The 15,890-nt window shown below is 38.2% G+C and overlaps 1 protein-coding gene and 1 pseudogene across 1 annotated transcript; both read right to left on the bottom strand.

Annotated features, from left to right (window-relative positions):
• Positions 1–1,845: 1,845 nt before the first annotated feature.
• Positions 1,846–15,856, bottom strand: LOC146621711 (GTPase IMAP family member 8-like). Its single transcript, XM_085368571.1, has 4 exons — positions 15,840–15,856; positions 13,657–13,726; positions 3,578–4,819; positions 1,846–3,461 (listed from the first exon to the last, which is right to left on the bottom strand). The coding sequence occupies exons 2-4, from the start codon at positions 13,673–13,675 to the stop codon at positions 1,846–1,848; spliced, it is 2,877 nt and encodes a 958-aa protein (XP_085224697.1). The 5' UTR covers positions 13,676–13,726; positions 15,840–15,856.
• LOC146621712 (zinc finger BED domain-containing protein 4-like) lies at positions 6,632–7,499 on the bottom strand (annotated as a pseudogene).
• Positions 15,857–15,890: the final 34 nt, after the last annotated feature.

Genomic DNA, 15,890 nt, shown 5'->3' with positions numbered 1-15,890 from the left:
TGGCACCGGTATCGGATAAAACCTAAACGATACCCATCCCTAGCCACCATGGTCACCACCCATCTTGAGGAGTTTGCCCCCTCAGATACACTAATGTGCCACAAACAGGACTTTAATATCACCAACCATTCCCATTTTATTACGGTGTATCCATATAAATGGCCCGCCCTGTATATTTCTATAAAAGCAAAAACTTGTGAAAAACATGGAAAAATTAAATTCCTGTAGTAGAAAAATGATGCATCAATTCCAATATTTATTTCCCTTTTTTCAGATTTTAAGTAAAATGTGTTTTAAATTTCAGGGAAACATTTGATATTGTTGATAGTGGTGTGCAGATCGATATTGGAATATCGATTCCTCCGATACCAGTTTTTTATGTTCTAGAATCAATTGTCATATTAAAATATCGATATTTTAGTAATTTGGGGTAAATTTGTAGTTTTTCATTAACAGGAAAACTTGGAAGGAACTACTTCCTCTTCCGCCTTTCTTAGTCATATGCGAAATATGGCTGCATAAAGGTGTCGCAGCCCCTTGACGTGTGCACTCATAACAACGGCTGAGTATAAACAAAGTCATGTGTGGAGGTATTTTACCTCTACAAAGAGCCAAGACATGGTTTGCGATACATGTGGCAAGACAGTGAGGTGTTGTGGCAATGTGTCATGAATTTTTGTAAATAAGGTCTGCAACACAGAAAGAGCTGTCTTTTCCCAGGAAGCTCCTGGCGCTGGCCCAGAGTTTCATCGGGCAAACCAGTTAGTAGATAACATAGTAAAACATTGTTACAGCTAGCTAAGCAGTTTTTTGTTACTAGGTCATACTGACACATACACATACTTAATCTAAGCATGCAAAGGTTATACAAAATCATGTGATTGGGCGCTATAAAAATAAAATTTAATTTAATTTAATAGCGCACAACTTAAGGGTTTTTATTTCTATATGATAATTCTGCATTATTAAGCAATAAGAACAAGTAGTCTGATGTCCTGTAATGATTATGAAACTATAATTTGAAATACAATAAAACAATAAGTTTTTGTGCAACGTATCAGTATTGGATCAGTATCATCAATACCACCCAGAATTTTAGTTGGTATCGGATCTTAAAGGAAATCAGTGGTATCGCACATCACTAACTGTTGACCATAAGATTTTATTATAATGATTAGCGCATTTATCTTAACATAGTTTCAGCAATAAATGAATTTGTTACAAAGGAAAGAATTTACCTCAAATACATAAAAAAACAAATCACAAAAATTCAAAATGATAGAATTCACCATTAACAACTGGAAAATGAGAATTTGACATGATATTGTGACTGTTAATGGAAATGTTTGCAGCTTCTATCATTATATCATAACAGCAACTCTGAATTAAAATCAACTCAAACTGCACTAAAAAAATACAACTTAGTCATGAAAGAGTCTACCTTTGAAAATACAAAATGAATATAAAGGTCAAAATATAGAAAAAAAAACACATTTAGTAGCCTGTAAATAATATAAAGGCCTCTGAATGATTGTAAAGAAGACATAATTTTGGTAGTTTCCAAAACCTCATTTTATACTGTTTTTAAAGTTTTGTTTTTTATCTCAGTTTACCTGCTGATAATTCTGGAATCATGTTATTTGTTGTTATTCTAAAAAGCTAAGAAACCTCTAACATACAGTCAAACAAACTGGAGAACATGCAAAATAAAAAAAAGCCAAGAATGTGAACATGGCTACATGATGCACTTGTGTATGACCGAGGCCTGTAGATACTGCTGGGTTACATGCTGATCAGTTACTAGTATCAGTGAATAACATTTATTGTTACAGCAACAGAAGAACATTAGCTGATGGTACACATTTTGACTTTTATGACGTCCCAGTCAAGATATCCATCCCTTTCCTTTTGATGTTTTTCTTTCAGGGCTTTGATTTCCTCTTCTTTTTTCTTTTTTTGGTCTTCGATTGCCTTGTTCTCATTTTTCAGTGTTTCTTCTTTGTGACTTGAAAGTGCCTCTAAATTCTTGTACTCTTTGGTGTGTTCTTCCTGTTTCTGTTGCATTTCTGTCTCATACTGTTGCTCCAGAGCTTCCAGCTCCTTATCATGTTTTAACATCAGGGCTTCAAGGTCTTTGGTGTATTTTTCTTTGAACTGATTGAACTCTTCAGCTTGTTTTCTGGCGTCCTCTTCATAAATCTTTTTCATATCCTCCATTTCCTTCTTGTAGTTTTCCTCTAATTCTTTTCGCTCCTTCTCTTCTTGTTCTCTTTTTAGTTGAGCTTCTTTTTTTCTTTTCTTTTCAGATTTTTCTCTTTCCTGTTCGTACTCTTCTTGAAGCTTCTTCAGTTTCTCTCTCTCTTCCTCGCGTCTCTGTTCATCTTCTCGATGCCGTTTTTCCCACCACTCTTTTCTTTCCTTCTCCCAAAGCTCTCGTTTTTCTTCCATCTCTTTTTGACTCTCCTCCAGTTTTCTGTCAATGGTTTCCTTTTCCTCTGATTCTGACATGATTTTTTTTTCCATAGCTTCTCTTTCTTTTTCCCACTCCTGTTGTTGACGTTTTTCCTGCATTTTTCTTTTCTCTTCTTCTTCTTCTCTAAGTTCTTGCTCTCTCTTCCTCTGCTCTCTCTCCTTTTTGATGTTTTCCTCCATTTCTTGAAGCTGCTTCTCTTTCAGTTTTCTCTCTTCTTCAATTTCAGCTCTCTGTTTTTCCATTCTTCTTTGCAAGTTCTTCTTTTCTTCCTCATGTTTCCGTTCAAGTTGTTCTCTTTCTGTCTGCATTTCTTCTTCTTTCTCTTTCAGGATCCTCTGCATTTCTTTCTGTATCACAGCTTCAGCTTCTTGAAGCATCTCATTGGTGAAGCAGCTTCCTCCACTGTACTTCACCATGGTGTCAATCTTTGTTATCAGCTCACTGACTTGTGTGCGGTTTTGTTTCTCACGGTTATTGAACACATGGTATCTTCCTCCACAGTCAGAGAGCAGCTTCTTGAAGGAATTATCACTTATTTTAATGTACTCATCAATGGTCTGATCATCATTTTGCAGATTGTCTCCTCCGGTGAAAAGAACAATGGTGAACTTCTCCGAATTCTTCCCAAAGAATTTCTTGATCAGTTCTACTGTTTCTTTCTCCTCTTTTGTGAATCTGCCGATCTGTATCACCAACAGGAAGACATGTGGTCCTGGAGCCAGAAGACTGACACATTTTATCAACTCCTCACTGACCTCTTCATTTGACAGAGTTGTGTCAAACAGACCAGGAGTATCGACAACAACAACAGGACGACCGTCCACCTCACCGTGTACTTTCTGACAGTCTGTAGTTACTGACTGTTGGGCTGATGCAGCTTTAAACTTTTTCTCTCCTAGAATGGTGTTTCCTGAAGAACTCTTTCCACAGCCAGTCTTTCCTATCAAGACAATCCTGAGAGGCTCTGTGTTCATGATCTCATCATCACCTATAAAAGAAACATGTATGGGATTAAATTAGTGTTAAGAGCTATTTGTTGATAATGAAATACATATCAGAGTATCACAGTGAGAGGACAGTAAATATCAGGTACAGCTTACTTACCAGTGACTGTGACGTTTGACCTCATCTTATTAAGCTCTTCCTGTAGAGAAAATATTTTTGTCTGCTCTTGTGAAATTTGATCCATTTTTCCAAATACAAATGTTAATGTTGTATAACAGAATTGTTTATTTTTGTCTGGTCTCATCTTTTCCACTTGATTCAACAGTTCTGGGATCTGCTGTCTGTCTTTCATGTTGAGAACAACAGATCTTCCTCCACAGCTCTCACAGAGCTTCTGGATGCACTGGTTTTCCTTTATGAAGTTAACAAAAGCTGGAGCTGTAGGATCTGAGTCCACAGTGAACAGAATCGTGGTAAAATCATTGACTCGAGAGCTGAATGTGTTCTGGATGGTCTCTAACTCTCCCTTGTCTTCATCAGTGAGGGGAGCCACAGGTAGGACCAGGATGAAGGCATGGACACCCTCAGGATCACAGAGGGAGATACACCTGAGTGATTCCTCCATCACTGCCTCCTGAGGTTTTCTATACAAGGCAGGCAGCTCCACCAGGGAAATCCAACGTCCACACACCTCTCCCTGATGTTTAACACACTCTGATGAGTTGGAGACTGAATGAAGCTCTGTCTGACCTAAAATGGCCTTGGCTGCTGAAGTCTTCTCTGCTCCTCTCCTCCCACACAGAACCAGGTTTAAAGGGGGTTTGGATTTGTTAAACACTGTCACATGATCAGCATCTTCATTTAGAGTTAGATATCCTCCTCTGTTTTCACTCACAATTTTTTCTATTTCACGCATCAGTTTTTGTAGGTCATGTCCTGAAGGCTCTTTGTTGTCAAGATTGAATGTGTGTTGCCTTTGTTTGCAGTTCATTATGAGTTTTTCCACAGATTTATATTTTGTCTCTTCATCATGGGTCACGATGACCATTGAGTGGTTAAAGGCATGTTGACCAAATAAGCTCAGAATGAACTCCAGAGTTTTTCTGTCCTCATCAGTGAACTCAGAAGGTTTCATTAACAGTAGCAAAACATTTGGTCCAGGAGAACATGCATCAACACACTTCTCCATCTCTTGTCTCACTTTTTCCACAGGCAGGCTGAAGATGTCTGGAGTTTTCACTACTGTTACTGGATTTTTGTTCCACTCACCACTCGCAATCTCACAGTGTTTGGTTGCCATTAATCTTGGTACTTGAAACATCTTTTTTCCAATGACGAGGTTTCCCAGAGCTACCTTTTTGTCATCACTCTTTCCAAACACAACAATCCTGAGTTGGTGTTCTGTAACAAATGAGAAAATATACAAGATTCAAAATGTTTTAAGAATGAAATAAACTTCAAGTATTAGTACTTTCCATTATATATGCATTTAGAACAGTTACTGTCAGGTATAAAGCTCCACTGTGTTTTACTTGTTGTATGAAGTGCTTTGAGTGTTCAAGTAGAGCAGAAATGTGCTGAAGAAATATCACAGTATTACTATCAATGATCAATAACAAAATTCGTATTACAGTTGAATTTTGATCATGTTGTAATCTTCTGTTTTTTCTTAGTTGAAACTTGACTAAAACACAAAAAACACAATGAGTGAAACTGTGCCTCTCTAACTGTCCTGGAGTCAGAGTTAGGGTAAAGAAAGAAAATAAACACTGTAACACTTGTAACATTTTTTAGGAAACCTTTAACTGTCACATCTTCCAGTCATGTCACATTTGTACTGCTCAATACCTTTTTAAAAATTTTGAACCATCTGTACCATGTTTGTACAAATGATCAGTTATCTAATATTAACCACATTTTTAAATGAATAACATTTTTATTGTGTGATGGAAAAATTTGTTTCACCTCATCTAACCTCTGTCTTACCTCTGTGTGTATGTAATTGTAACTTTTGGTAGAGTATGAAGATGGGAAAACAACAGTGGTGAAAATTTCACTCACTTCACTTCACACCTACTAACATACACACAAACTATGAAGACCAGCTTACACTCATAAACATGGCCATATCTCTCGTCACTGTTAAAAAGGAAAAACTTAACAGACACTGTTGATAGAGGGAGTTAACTCTGCAGGTTTCAGAGTTAAATTAATAGTAGACTCTGGTGCTACTAGCCAGTGTTCAGGCAATAAACTTAGTGTCAATCAAATTTGTGAGATGACTGAGATTGTGCTGCCACTGCTGGGATGCAGTAGCTCCACCACCCCACTAGGAGGAGGAAGCTTCTCTAGTAAATATAGAAAAAGTTAATGGAGTCTGGCTAAATTGATACCAGGACAAAGGTTATTAGCTCCGAAGTTGACTGTACTGGAGCATGAGAAATATATGCTTGTAAGTATGATTATATTCTGTGTTCATGTTAAGCAAGTGATGTGAAATGGTTCTATATTCCAAATGTATGTTTTAATGTGTTTTTTCTTATGTTTGTAGTTTTACAGTGCCTTCATTAGGGAGAAAAATAAACCCTCCAATGACAACTAGAAGATTTTGCTTCTCCTTTTGAAGAACTGTTTATCTATCTGTCAAACTGGGCATCAACGTACAGGGAGGGCAGAATAGAGATGCTGCTGATTGAACATCACAAGAGATTTACAATATGAAGGCAATGTTCTTGAGTTGCTGAGCTTGTAGCATTAAAACAAGCAAGTGAAGATCAGTCACTAGGGATGCACCGATACCACATTTTTGGAAACGAGTACGAGTATTTGCATTTCAGTACTCGCCGATACCGAGTACTTAATAAAAACATGATTTAAATTTACAGGTAACAGCTTTAGTCCTATAATTTAACAAAAAAAAACAACAAAAAAAACAAGGGACTGGTTTGGAATTAAGAACATTTATTTAAAATGAAGAGCATGTTGTATGCAACATATTACAGAATAAATAATTATGAAAAAAAAAATTTAAACAGTGACAGTGCAACTCAAGTATTGTTTTCAGTTTATTGTAAACTCTGCCGCTTTGGACAACACAAGGGGCATTAATAAACATCTTTGCTATTTAGTGCACAATATTTGAATAAACTAACAACATCCACCAACATAGAACTGTAGCAGTCAGTGCAACTGAGGTAGGTATTAACATCAAGTCTAAGATGACTCACTTAATGGAGAGAAAAAGTGAGTGGCAGGTTTGTTTTTTTTAAGAAAAGTAGCTTTTCTGCATTATCAGCAGTCAGCCTGTTTCTGTTTTCATCTATAATGTGTGACACTGAGCTAAAAAGCCTTTCACTTTCCATACTGCTACATGGGGCTGAGAGGTATTTACGGGCTATTTTAGCCAAAGTGGGGAACCTGATTTTGTTGACAGCCCAGTACTTCAGAGGACTGTCTTCACGAGGGCTTGGGGCCTCTCCGAGGTATGTGTCGAGCTCAATGGCAGCACCTGCTGCCAGCGGCTGTGCTGCCTGGGGCTGCTCCTTAGCGATTTCGTCAAATACAGTGTCCAGACTGCTGCTAATGCTGGCCTGGGCCTTGAGGAACAGTTTAGCAGGAGGTTCTGCAGCTTCTGCCCGACTCCCCTCTGCCTCAGCTCTGGACATCATCTGCAGCTCCTGCTTCAGGTGTAGCTTGGCCTCTGGAGCAGTGTTGTTGGAGAAGAAGCGATCTTTATACCTGCACAAAATTCATAAATGTATTAATATGTGGAAAAATAGGACTGATTTTAGTTTCCCCTAAACCACTGTGACAAATGCCAGCCATTTGACTTTCTGGTAATAATAAGGGAAATGTATTTCATATTATATATATTGCATACATTTGTATTTGTGTATTTTAGTTACAAATATATAATATTTCAGATGTAAAATAATTTTACATTTAGTACTGTAGTTTATCATTGAATACCTATAGCACACAGACTTTACCTTGGGTCGAGTATGGTGGAGATGAAGTACAGTGGGTTGGTCTCGACGTCACTGAAGCGCTTCTTGACAGCTGCCAGTAAGGTTGCTTTCATTGTCGTGGTCCGCGTCTGTTTCTCTGTTTAGAAGTCTCACTAGCACAGTCACAGCTGGGATGACATCAGAGGCTAGTGCGTCGTAGCTGCTCACTTTTTTAGTTAGTTCCTCAAAGGGGGCGAGGATGGCAACAGTCGTCTCCATAAGAGCCCATTGGTGAGCGGTGAGATAGTCAGGGAGTTCGTGCTCGGACACATACACGCCCAGCACTCGCTTTTGCTCAATGAGGGACTGGAGCATGTAATACGTGCTGTTCCAGCGCGTCTGTACGTCCTGCTGCAGTCTCTTTATTGGCTGGTTGAGCTGTCCCTGAATGTGCTCGAGGCGGGAGTAGGCTAAGGTGGAATGTTTAAAATGCCCAACTATTTTCCGTCCCACTGCTATAGCATCAGCTATGCTCCTCTGTGCTAATAAGCATGGGTAAATAAGCGTGGGTAAACTCTTTGTACTCGTTGTCGTGTTGGGATTTTAGGTGCTTGATTAAATTACTTGTGTTAAATGCGCTACCTTCTGAGCCTCCTCTGGACAATTTCGCTGAGCACAATTTGCAGTCCGCCTTTGTTTTCGTGTCTTCGTTCACTTTGAAATAGTTCCACACGGCTGACTTGTCTCGCCTCACCTTCTCCCAGCTCCGAGCTGCAGCCGGGGCCTGGGGGCGGGCACTCGGCGCCTGTGATTAACCCCTTACATGCCGCTCAAACATAGACAGGTCTCAGACCGTGGTATCGGTCCTCGCTATCGGGGGACTTTTAACGAGTACGAGTACTTTAGAAAATGTGGTATCGAGGCCGATACCGGTATCGGGTATCGGCCTCGATACCAGTCCCTATCAGTCACCATTTACAGAACATTTCTGGATAAACACATCAGATGATACAGGATTTTGAAACATTATGGAAACAATATTTTTTAACTGATTCAATGAAATCTGTTGCTGGCTTGAAAACTTGTGGCTGGCTGAACTCAAGGAAAAAACTGAAAGTAAAATATTGCTTGGTGTTTGTTGACATGTTCTTAAATTGTGTAGAAGTTTTCCCTTCTAGTGGAAAAGATACTGATGCAGTAGCCAAGACTAAAAAATAAAGCCTCTGACTAAAGCTCAACAGAGAACCAGCTTAAAGCAGTGACAATTTCAGGTAAAGTTGACAACCCAGACAGCAGTTAAGGTTGAAGGTCATGCCACTTGGGTTCATGTCAGCCATTGCAAGGGGATTCCAGAACCCCAGCAATCACCCAAAGGGTTAAAAGACTTCCAGGTTGACGCTGAGGAAGACAATGTATGACATGTTCTGGCCTTTCAACGTACAGATGTATTGGAATAAAAAAAAAAAATGGTGGGGTGGTGGGGTGAAAGAGCGCCCTCCTCCAACAAGAGCGAGCCAAGTTCCAACTCAGTGACGTGCAGAGCAAGACTTTGTGACCCCCTCAAAGGATCAGCGATGGAACACAGACAACATCTGTTTGAACAGCCAGGCTGATGTGGCCTCAAAAGTTCAGAATGTTTTTCAGTTACGGTGAGTATTGGTATGGCTTTTGTTTTTATTGTTTTTTTAAACAGCCACATATCTCTTCAAACATCATAAACTCCTCTTTATAACTGATCTAATCAAAAATAACTACAGTAATTACAGTATGCAAATTGCACAGGTATTTGAGGTAATTACACAAGTATTCAGTTCAATTCAATTTTATTCATATAGCGCCAAATCACAACAACAGTCGCCTCAAGGTGCTTTATATTCTAAGGTAGACCCTACAATAATACATACAGAGAAAAAAAACAACAATCGTATGACCCCCTATGAGAAAGCACTTTGGCGACAGTGGAAAGGAAAAACTCCCTTTTAACAGGAAGAAACCTCCAGAACCAGGCTCAGGGAGGGGCGTGGCCATCTGTTGCGACCAGTTGGGGTGAGAGAAGGAAGACAGGATAAAGACATGTTGTGGAAGAGAGACAGAGACTAATAACAAGTGTGATTTAATGGAGAGAGGTCTATTAACACATAGTGAGTGAGAAAGGTGACTGAAAAGGAAATACTCAATGCATAATGCAAGAAAAGTCAAGCGTGCAGCTGCCAAGATGCCACTTGCCACCAGTTTGGCCATATTTCAGAGCTGCAACATCACTGGAGTGCCCAAAAGCACAAGGTGTGCAATACTCAGAGACATGGCCAAGGTAAGAAAGGCTGAAAGACGACCACCACTGAACAAGACACACAAGCTGAAACATCAAGACTGGGCCAAGAAATATCTCAAGACTGATTTTTCTAAGGTTTTATGGACTGATGAAATGAGAGCGAGTCTTGATGGGCCAGATGGATGGGCCCGTGGCTGGATTGGTAAAGGGCAGTGAGCTCCAGTCCGACTCAGACGCCAGCAAGGTGGAGGTGGAGTACTGGTTTGGGCTGGTATCATCAAAGATGAGCTTGTGGGGCCTTTTCGGGTTGAGGATGGAGTCAAGCTCAACTCCCAGTCCTACTGCCAGTTTCTGGAAGACACCTTCTTCAAGCAGTGGTACAGGAAGAAGTCTGCATCCTTCAAGAAAAACATGATTTTCATGCAGGACAATGCTCCATCACACGCGTCCAAGTACCTCAAAAATACAACTTGCCTAATAATTCTGCACTCCCTGTATAGATAGAAAAGTTAACATGTGTTACTCTGCTGCAAAATCCAGATCAAAAGTAACTGATGTATGATAGCTGTGTGGAAACGTATGGCTAATTCTGGTTTTATCTCAAACTTAAAAGAGGCTGATAACAGAGTTAAATCATGGTTTGTTGCATTAATTTATCCACAGGTTTAGTCGCAGGCACTATCCCCTCATGGTACGGTTAAACGTGCAACTTTAAAATTAAAGCTAATATTTAAATTTAAATTAAACTGTAAAACTTTACAAAAATAAAAACAATATAACCCACAAAAACAAAACATAAGCCTGACTCTTACATTTCGACTGATTCACTGAGCGTGCTAATTGTATTATAGTAATAATCACACACAATTTAAACTTTGTTTGATGTTTGAAGTTCAGCTAATTACTAACACAAAACCAAAGGGAACCTAAAAGGAATGATTTACTGTGAGGAGATGGTTATCGGTGAAAAACAGACGGAACCCGTGTGCGCACTCCTACACACCCAGAAAACAAAAACTTAATTGGAAATGTTTTCAGTTTATAAATCTATTCTTGGTATGTGTAGGTCTCTCTCTCTCTCTCTCTCTTACACACACACACACGCACACACACTTTCACACACACACAAAATATCATACTTTTTGTAACATTTTTCAGAATGAGAGTAAAATCAAATGAATTATTATGTTAATTAAATTGCATTAATATTTAAAAATATAAAAATAAAAGCTTAAATGTACATGGGCCATGAAACCCTGAGGGTTGTTAGGTAGGACACTGAATTATTATTAATATTAATTAATGTCTGCGTCATCATAACGTCTGCTTTTCAGCAGCACAACAACTTTGCACTTTCCAATCATTTATGTTCTAGAATCGATTCTCACATTAAAATATTGATATTTTAGTAATTTAGGGTAAATTTGTAGTTTATCATTAACAGGAACAAGTAATCTGATGTCCTGTAATCATTATGATGCTACAATAGATTGAGATACAATAAATAAAATAAGTTTTTGTACAAAGTATCGTATCGGATCAGTATCGTCGGTACCACCCTGAATATTACTTGGTATCGGATCGGAAAGGAAACTTTTTACTCACTATGATCATCATTCATCATTTTCCCCCAGTAATTAAGGTTAGGATATGTATTTTTTTTATTCCAATCCATTCTTCATTTGCAGCATTTAAATAACCTTTATCAGATTTGATGGTTTTGTTACAGACTTTAAAAAAAGTGTTTTGCTTTTCTTTCACAAATGTAGGGATTGTGTTAAAATGTGAAAAAAAATAATGATGTCATGTTTTGTGACGAGGACCCACGCAGAGAGAGACTTGATGAATTTAAGAATCTTATGATTTAATAAAGAAATTTGCAGACTTGCACAGAGAGGGTAAAATTATGATGACTGATAACGGAGACGAAGACAAGAGACGATGAGGACAGGGAGGAACAGGGGTTTAAATGCACCAAGGAGACAGTCAGAGGGAACTCGGTACAACTGGAGACATTTAAGGATGCAGGGACTAACAGAGACATGGAAGAAGTCTCATCGTGACGAGTAGTTTATCTTGCTTGGCTGCTCAGCACCCCCAAAGCTCTGATCCTAGAATCGCCCCTGGTCTTTAACAACCTTGCTGTGCATTAATATTGAAGACATGTATAGGATTGAGCTAGTTTAGTTTTATTATATTGATTAATTTTTTTCAAAATAAGCAAGAGAACAGTACCTCCTGAAAAACTTGAGTTTTTTCCTTTTGAATAAGTATTATTTCTCTTTATTTAGACAAAAGTATTTCTTATCCGATGACTCAAATAATCTAAGGAATAGTGGATAGCTTATTCTATTACTGAAATAATCAATCTTTCTGTTTGAGATTTCATCAGATTCACAGTCGATTTGGTGTTTGTGTCCCAATGTGTGCACCCAGAAAAATGTCACAATGTTTGTCACTTATTATTTAATGCAGGGGTCTCAAACTCACGGCCCGGGTAATAAATCTCATGCAATTTGGCCCTTGTATGTATGTATTTATTTATTTATTTATTCATTCATTCATTCATTCATTCATTCATTCATTCATTCGGGGAGGGGGGGGGGGGGGGGGGGGGTTGTTTATGGTTAAGTTCTTTAAAAAGCAAACCAAAATAATTTGCAGTAACTGTTAAAAACCTGTATACAAATGCATACTTCTGTTTGAGTTTTATTTATTCATTTGTTTTATTTCATATGAAGGCAATATGAGCAGAGAGTAGAAAGATGTTGAGGGATTGGCTGTGCTATTTCAATGAGTGTTATTTGTAAAGAAAACAACTTTCACGAGCAGTCAAAAACGAATGTGTATGTGACTCACACAAATATGTGGTCACAACTGTGAATTAAGTGTTGTTACATATGGAGGCAATTGTGCATGTTTTACATTGCTGGTTTACTGATATAATGAGGTTCACAAAGTCATGCATGTTTTGTGTCACAAGGGAGAGCATATCACTTTGGACAGTAGAGGGCAGCAGAGTGCTGCCATTCTGGCAATTCTGACCAGGCCAATGGCAGCAGTTTTCCTGTTTTCATTATCTCTCTGTTTTACAGGTCAATAATGTGTCCAAATGTATAGAAATGCACAGCTAAGCACTAATTTAAGACTGTTTATGATGTGAAAAGTATCACACTGTATTTATTTGAGCTACTCCAGCTCTGACACACTAAATAGCTATGCCTGGGTAATGGTGGACGCTATTGTCCTTTATCAATTATACCTGCCTCCATATGACATGAAGGTCCGATCCAGTTATGTTTACAGTTCCGGTATACTTGTGTAACTTCGTCTTCATTGCAAGTGTTTTTTTTGTTTGTGTGTAGCATGTCTGTAAAATGTCCCTAGCCAGTTCCTAGTCAATCATAAAATTGCTGTTTAAATGCTGTTACAAGCTAAGATGTCTGAAAATACAGAAAGCTAGAAAGCTCATGAGTATTGCCAACAAAAATGTCAGCAGGTACAGTAGAACTAAAGGTAGAGTCCTTCTTCCATAACAAGACACTAACATGACAATGTGGATTATTGTCCTTATTATTCTGAGGTTGGACACGGTACTGAAACGACTTGGGTTTCCTCTTGGATTTCATGACGGTCAGTAAGCTAGTTGTGGCTCCTTTCTAGAATGTAGTTTTGGCTGTGTCCACCCTATGGTTTTTACCTTCAAAAGAAAATAAACTATTCTGTTTTTGAAACTGCAAATCCCGCTGTTGGGTTGGTCGTTCCTTGGGAGTAGGTGAGTAATTTTTGTGTTGTGCCTTGGTTTCCCCTAGGCTGGAGCATAACACAATACAACACTAAAAGAAAAAACACATTTCCTTCATTTTGCAGGTACCACTGCTTACGTTTTTCTCTTTTGATTGAACTCACAGTTTGAAAATAATATATAACACATCATCAGTCCTTTTTGTGGTGCAATTTTACTCTGGGATACAAAGTTATTTGAACATTATAATGAGCAGTACTCAAACTGAACTCACCGGCTATTGAAGTCGCCATAATTCACTCTGTCACAGACCACAGAAACTGGACACCAACCTCTTCAACAACCTCCAAGAAGAAAAAAAGAATAGATAAGATAGAAAATGTATCTCTTATACTTGCACACAGTTTATATTAGGATTAATATGAGCACTACAGCATGTAAAAATATAAAGATAAGCTCTGACGGACTTGGCTCTATGATAGGTCTCAAAGTGATAAATAAAAGCATGTTTATATATAAAGATATATAAATAAAAAGCACGTTTTTTTAACATTAGTAATTCTTTTTGTGCATGATTTTATATTGTTGTTGATAATGAATTAATTAAAGCAACAAAACAACCTGAAGAGCCGGTTGGGAGCCAAAAGAGACGGCTCGTTTTAGTGAGCTGAGCTGAAAGAGCTGGTTCTCTAAAAAGAGCCGGAATTCCCATCACTATAACCAAATAATTAAGCTCCAAATGTTCAAAAATTAAAGCCTCTAATATCCACCAAATGCTGACTCCAAAAGTGAGTCAAAGGCTACGTTTGTCTTAATGCTCAATTCTGATTTTTTTTATCAAATCCGATTTTTTTGTCTGCTTGTTCACACTACATATAAAATGTGACAGCAAGCGTGCTCTAGTGTGAACCCTCAAAGCGGCCCGCATACGCAAAAGAAGACGTCACACACAACGCGCTCTGTTTAGATCCAGACCAAACAGTATTTGTTTTGGTAGCTCTCGTGACTTTAATAGCAACGCCATAAACGACACTGGGTCAGCTCTGTCTTAACGTGGCAACTCCGTTTATTGCCAAGCTGCAACATACAATACCTGGCACAACCGCCAGAGGGTGCTGCCTTAACTATTGGATAAATCCTTACCATAACAGTATTGTTTGACTGATGGCCCTTAATATAAAGACTTGTTTCGGGCTTTACGTTTCCCAGTTTTGTTTTAAGTTATAAATTTATTTTGTTATTTGCATATGGCCTAATAATTATCCTTATTGCTGTTTTAGAGAAGAGCGGTGCTTCAAAGGATAGTTGAGGATTTCTGTCAGAATCTGCAGATTATACAGTACAAATAAAATGTTCACGTTTCTCCAACGTTGTCTTCCCAACAGTTTCACTAACATCTACACTGGATGGCCAGGAAGCGTTCACGATGTCTTCTCGGGCGCTTCTCCGGCACTGATAATTGGCGTCTGTCTTGTGTCAGTGACGTCAGTGACGTAAAAGCCGGATTTAATTCAACATGACCATTCAAACAGCAGTCGCTTTCTAAAACATCAGATATGTATCGGATTCAGTACCACATACAAAAGTGACCCAGGTCCATTACAATAATGCTGAATATGTAACTTATTTAACTGACATAACTAAATTTAATTGTTGTCTTTAAGGCTATGGATAAGGGTTTTGCTTTGCTGTAATCATTTTTTGCCAAAACGTGATCTTATTTTATTTCAGGATAGAACAAAAAGGTTGCAAATGTTCCAAATACAATTTACATTTTTGTTGTTAAGACAAGAATTTTGTGATGAGTGCTGTGTCATATATTTCTGATATGACAAATGTAAAATAAAATACCTAGCTATAAACAGCTAGAGTTTGTAAGCCTTTATTGAGTCTTTATTCTTAACAGGCTACAGGGACTGAATTTTACAGGCACCTTTGTGTTATGTAAGTTCTACTTCCTGGTTGTGCCAAAGCCAAAATGGTGGAAATACGTTTTAATTTAAACTTCCACAGTTTCACACTCAATAATTCAAAAATTCTCCGTGTCACAAGATGAAAAACGTAATGTTTCATTTTAGATACAAACTGATCACACATTAAATTACACAATTTCAAAATAACTGATTTCGAAGCGCTTCGTATTTCCGCTTTATTAAACAGTGAAACTAATTTTACTGATTTATCCATTTTTACCCCAATCTGAAGCTCTGCGTAGAGCTAGAGTGATCAGAGAGTTATTTTCATCTTAGTCACGGATATTTCTGTGAGAATAACGAAGTGTCGATGTAATTTGAGTACACTCGAACCTGCCGGCGGGTCAGCGATCGATTTTCAGTCATAAACGTCAATTCTGAAGTTTAGTGTAGGTAGTAATCGATTCTATCCACCCATCCATCATCCACAGTAAGCTACGGTTTTTACAATAAATGTATTTTAATCGTAGGTCGAGTTACTCACCTCTCCTAATCTCCTCCTTAATGAAAGCGAAAGCGTTTAGAATGGAAAACA

This window comes from Diplotaxodon limnothrissa, linkage group LG12 (genome assembly GCF_057381915.1).
Source record: "Diplotaxodon limnothrissa isolate DT_005_m linkage group LG12, D_limnothrissa_male_GT1.1, whole genome shotgun sequence".
In the NCBI taxonomy this organism is placed as follows: Eukaryota; Metazoa; Chordata; class Actinopteri; order Cichliformes; family Cichlidae; genus Diplotaxodon; species Diplotaxodon limnothrissa.
The sequence above is the reverse complement of the archived record's forward strand: the minus strand, read 5'-3'. Positions and strand labels throughout refer to the sequence as shown.

Coding starts and splice junctions, on each gene's coding strand:
- LOC146621711 (XM_085368571.1), bottom strand. Junction 3,462..3,577: donor GTCAAACGTCACAGTCACTG/GTAAGTAAGCTG, acceptor TTTCTTTTATAG/GTGATGATGAGATCATGAAC.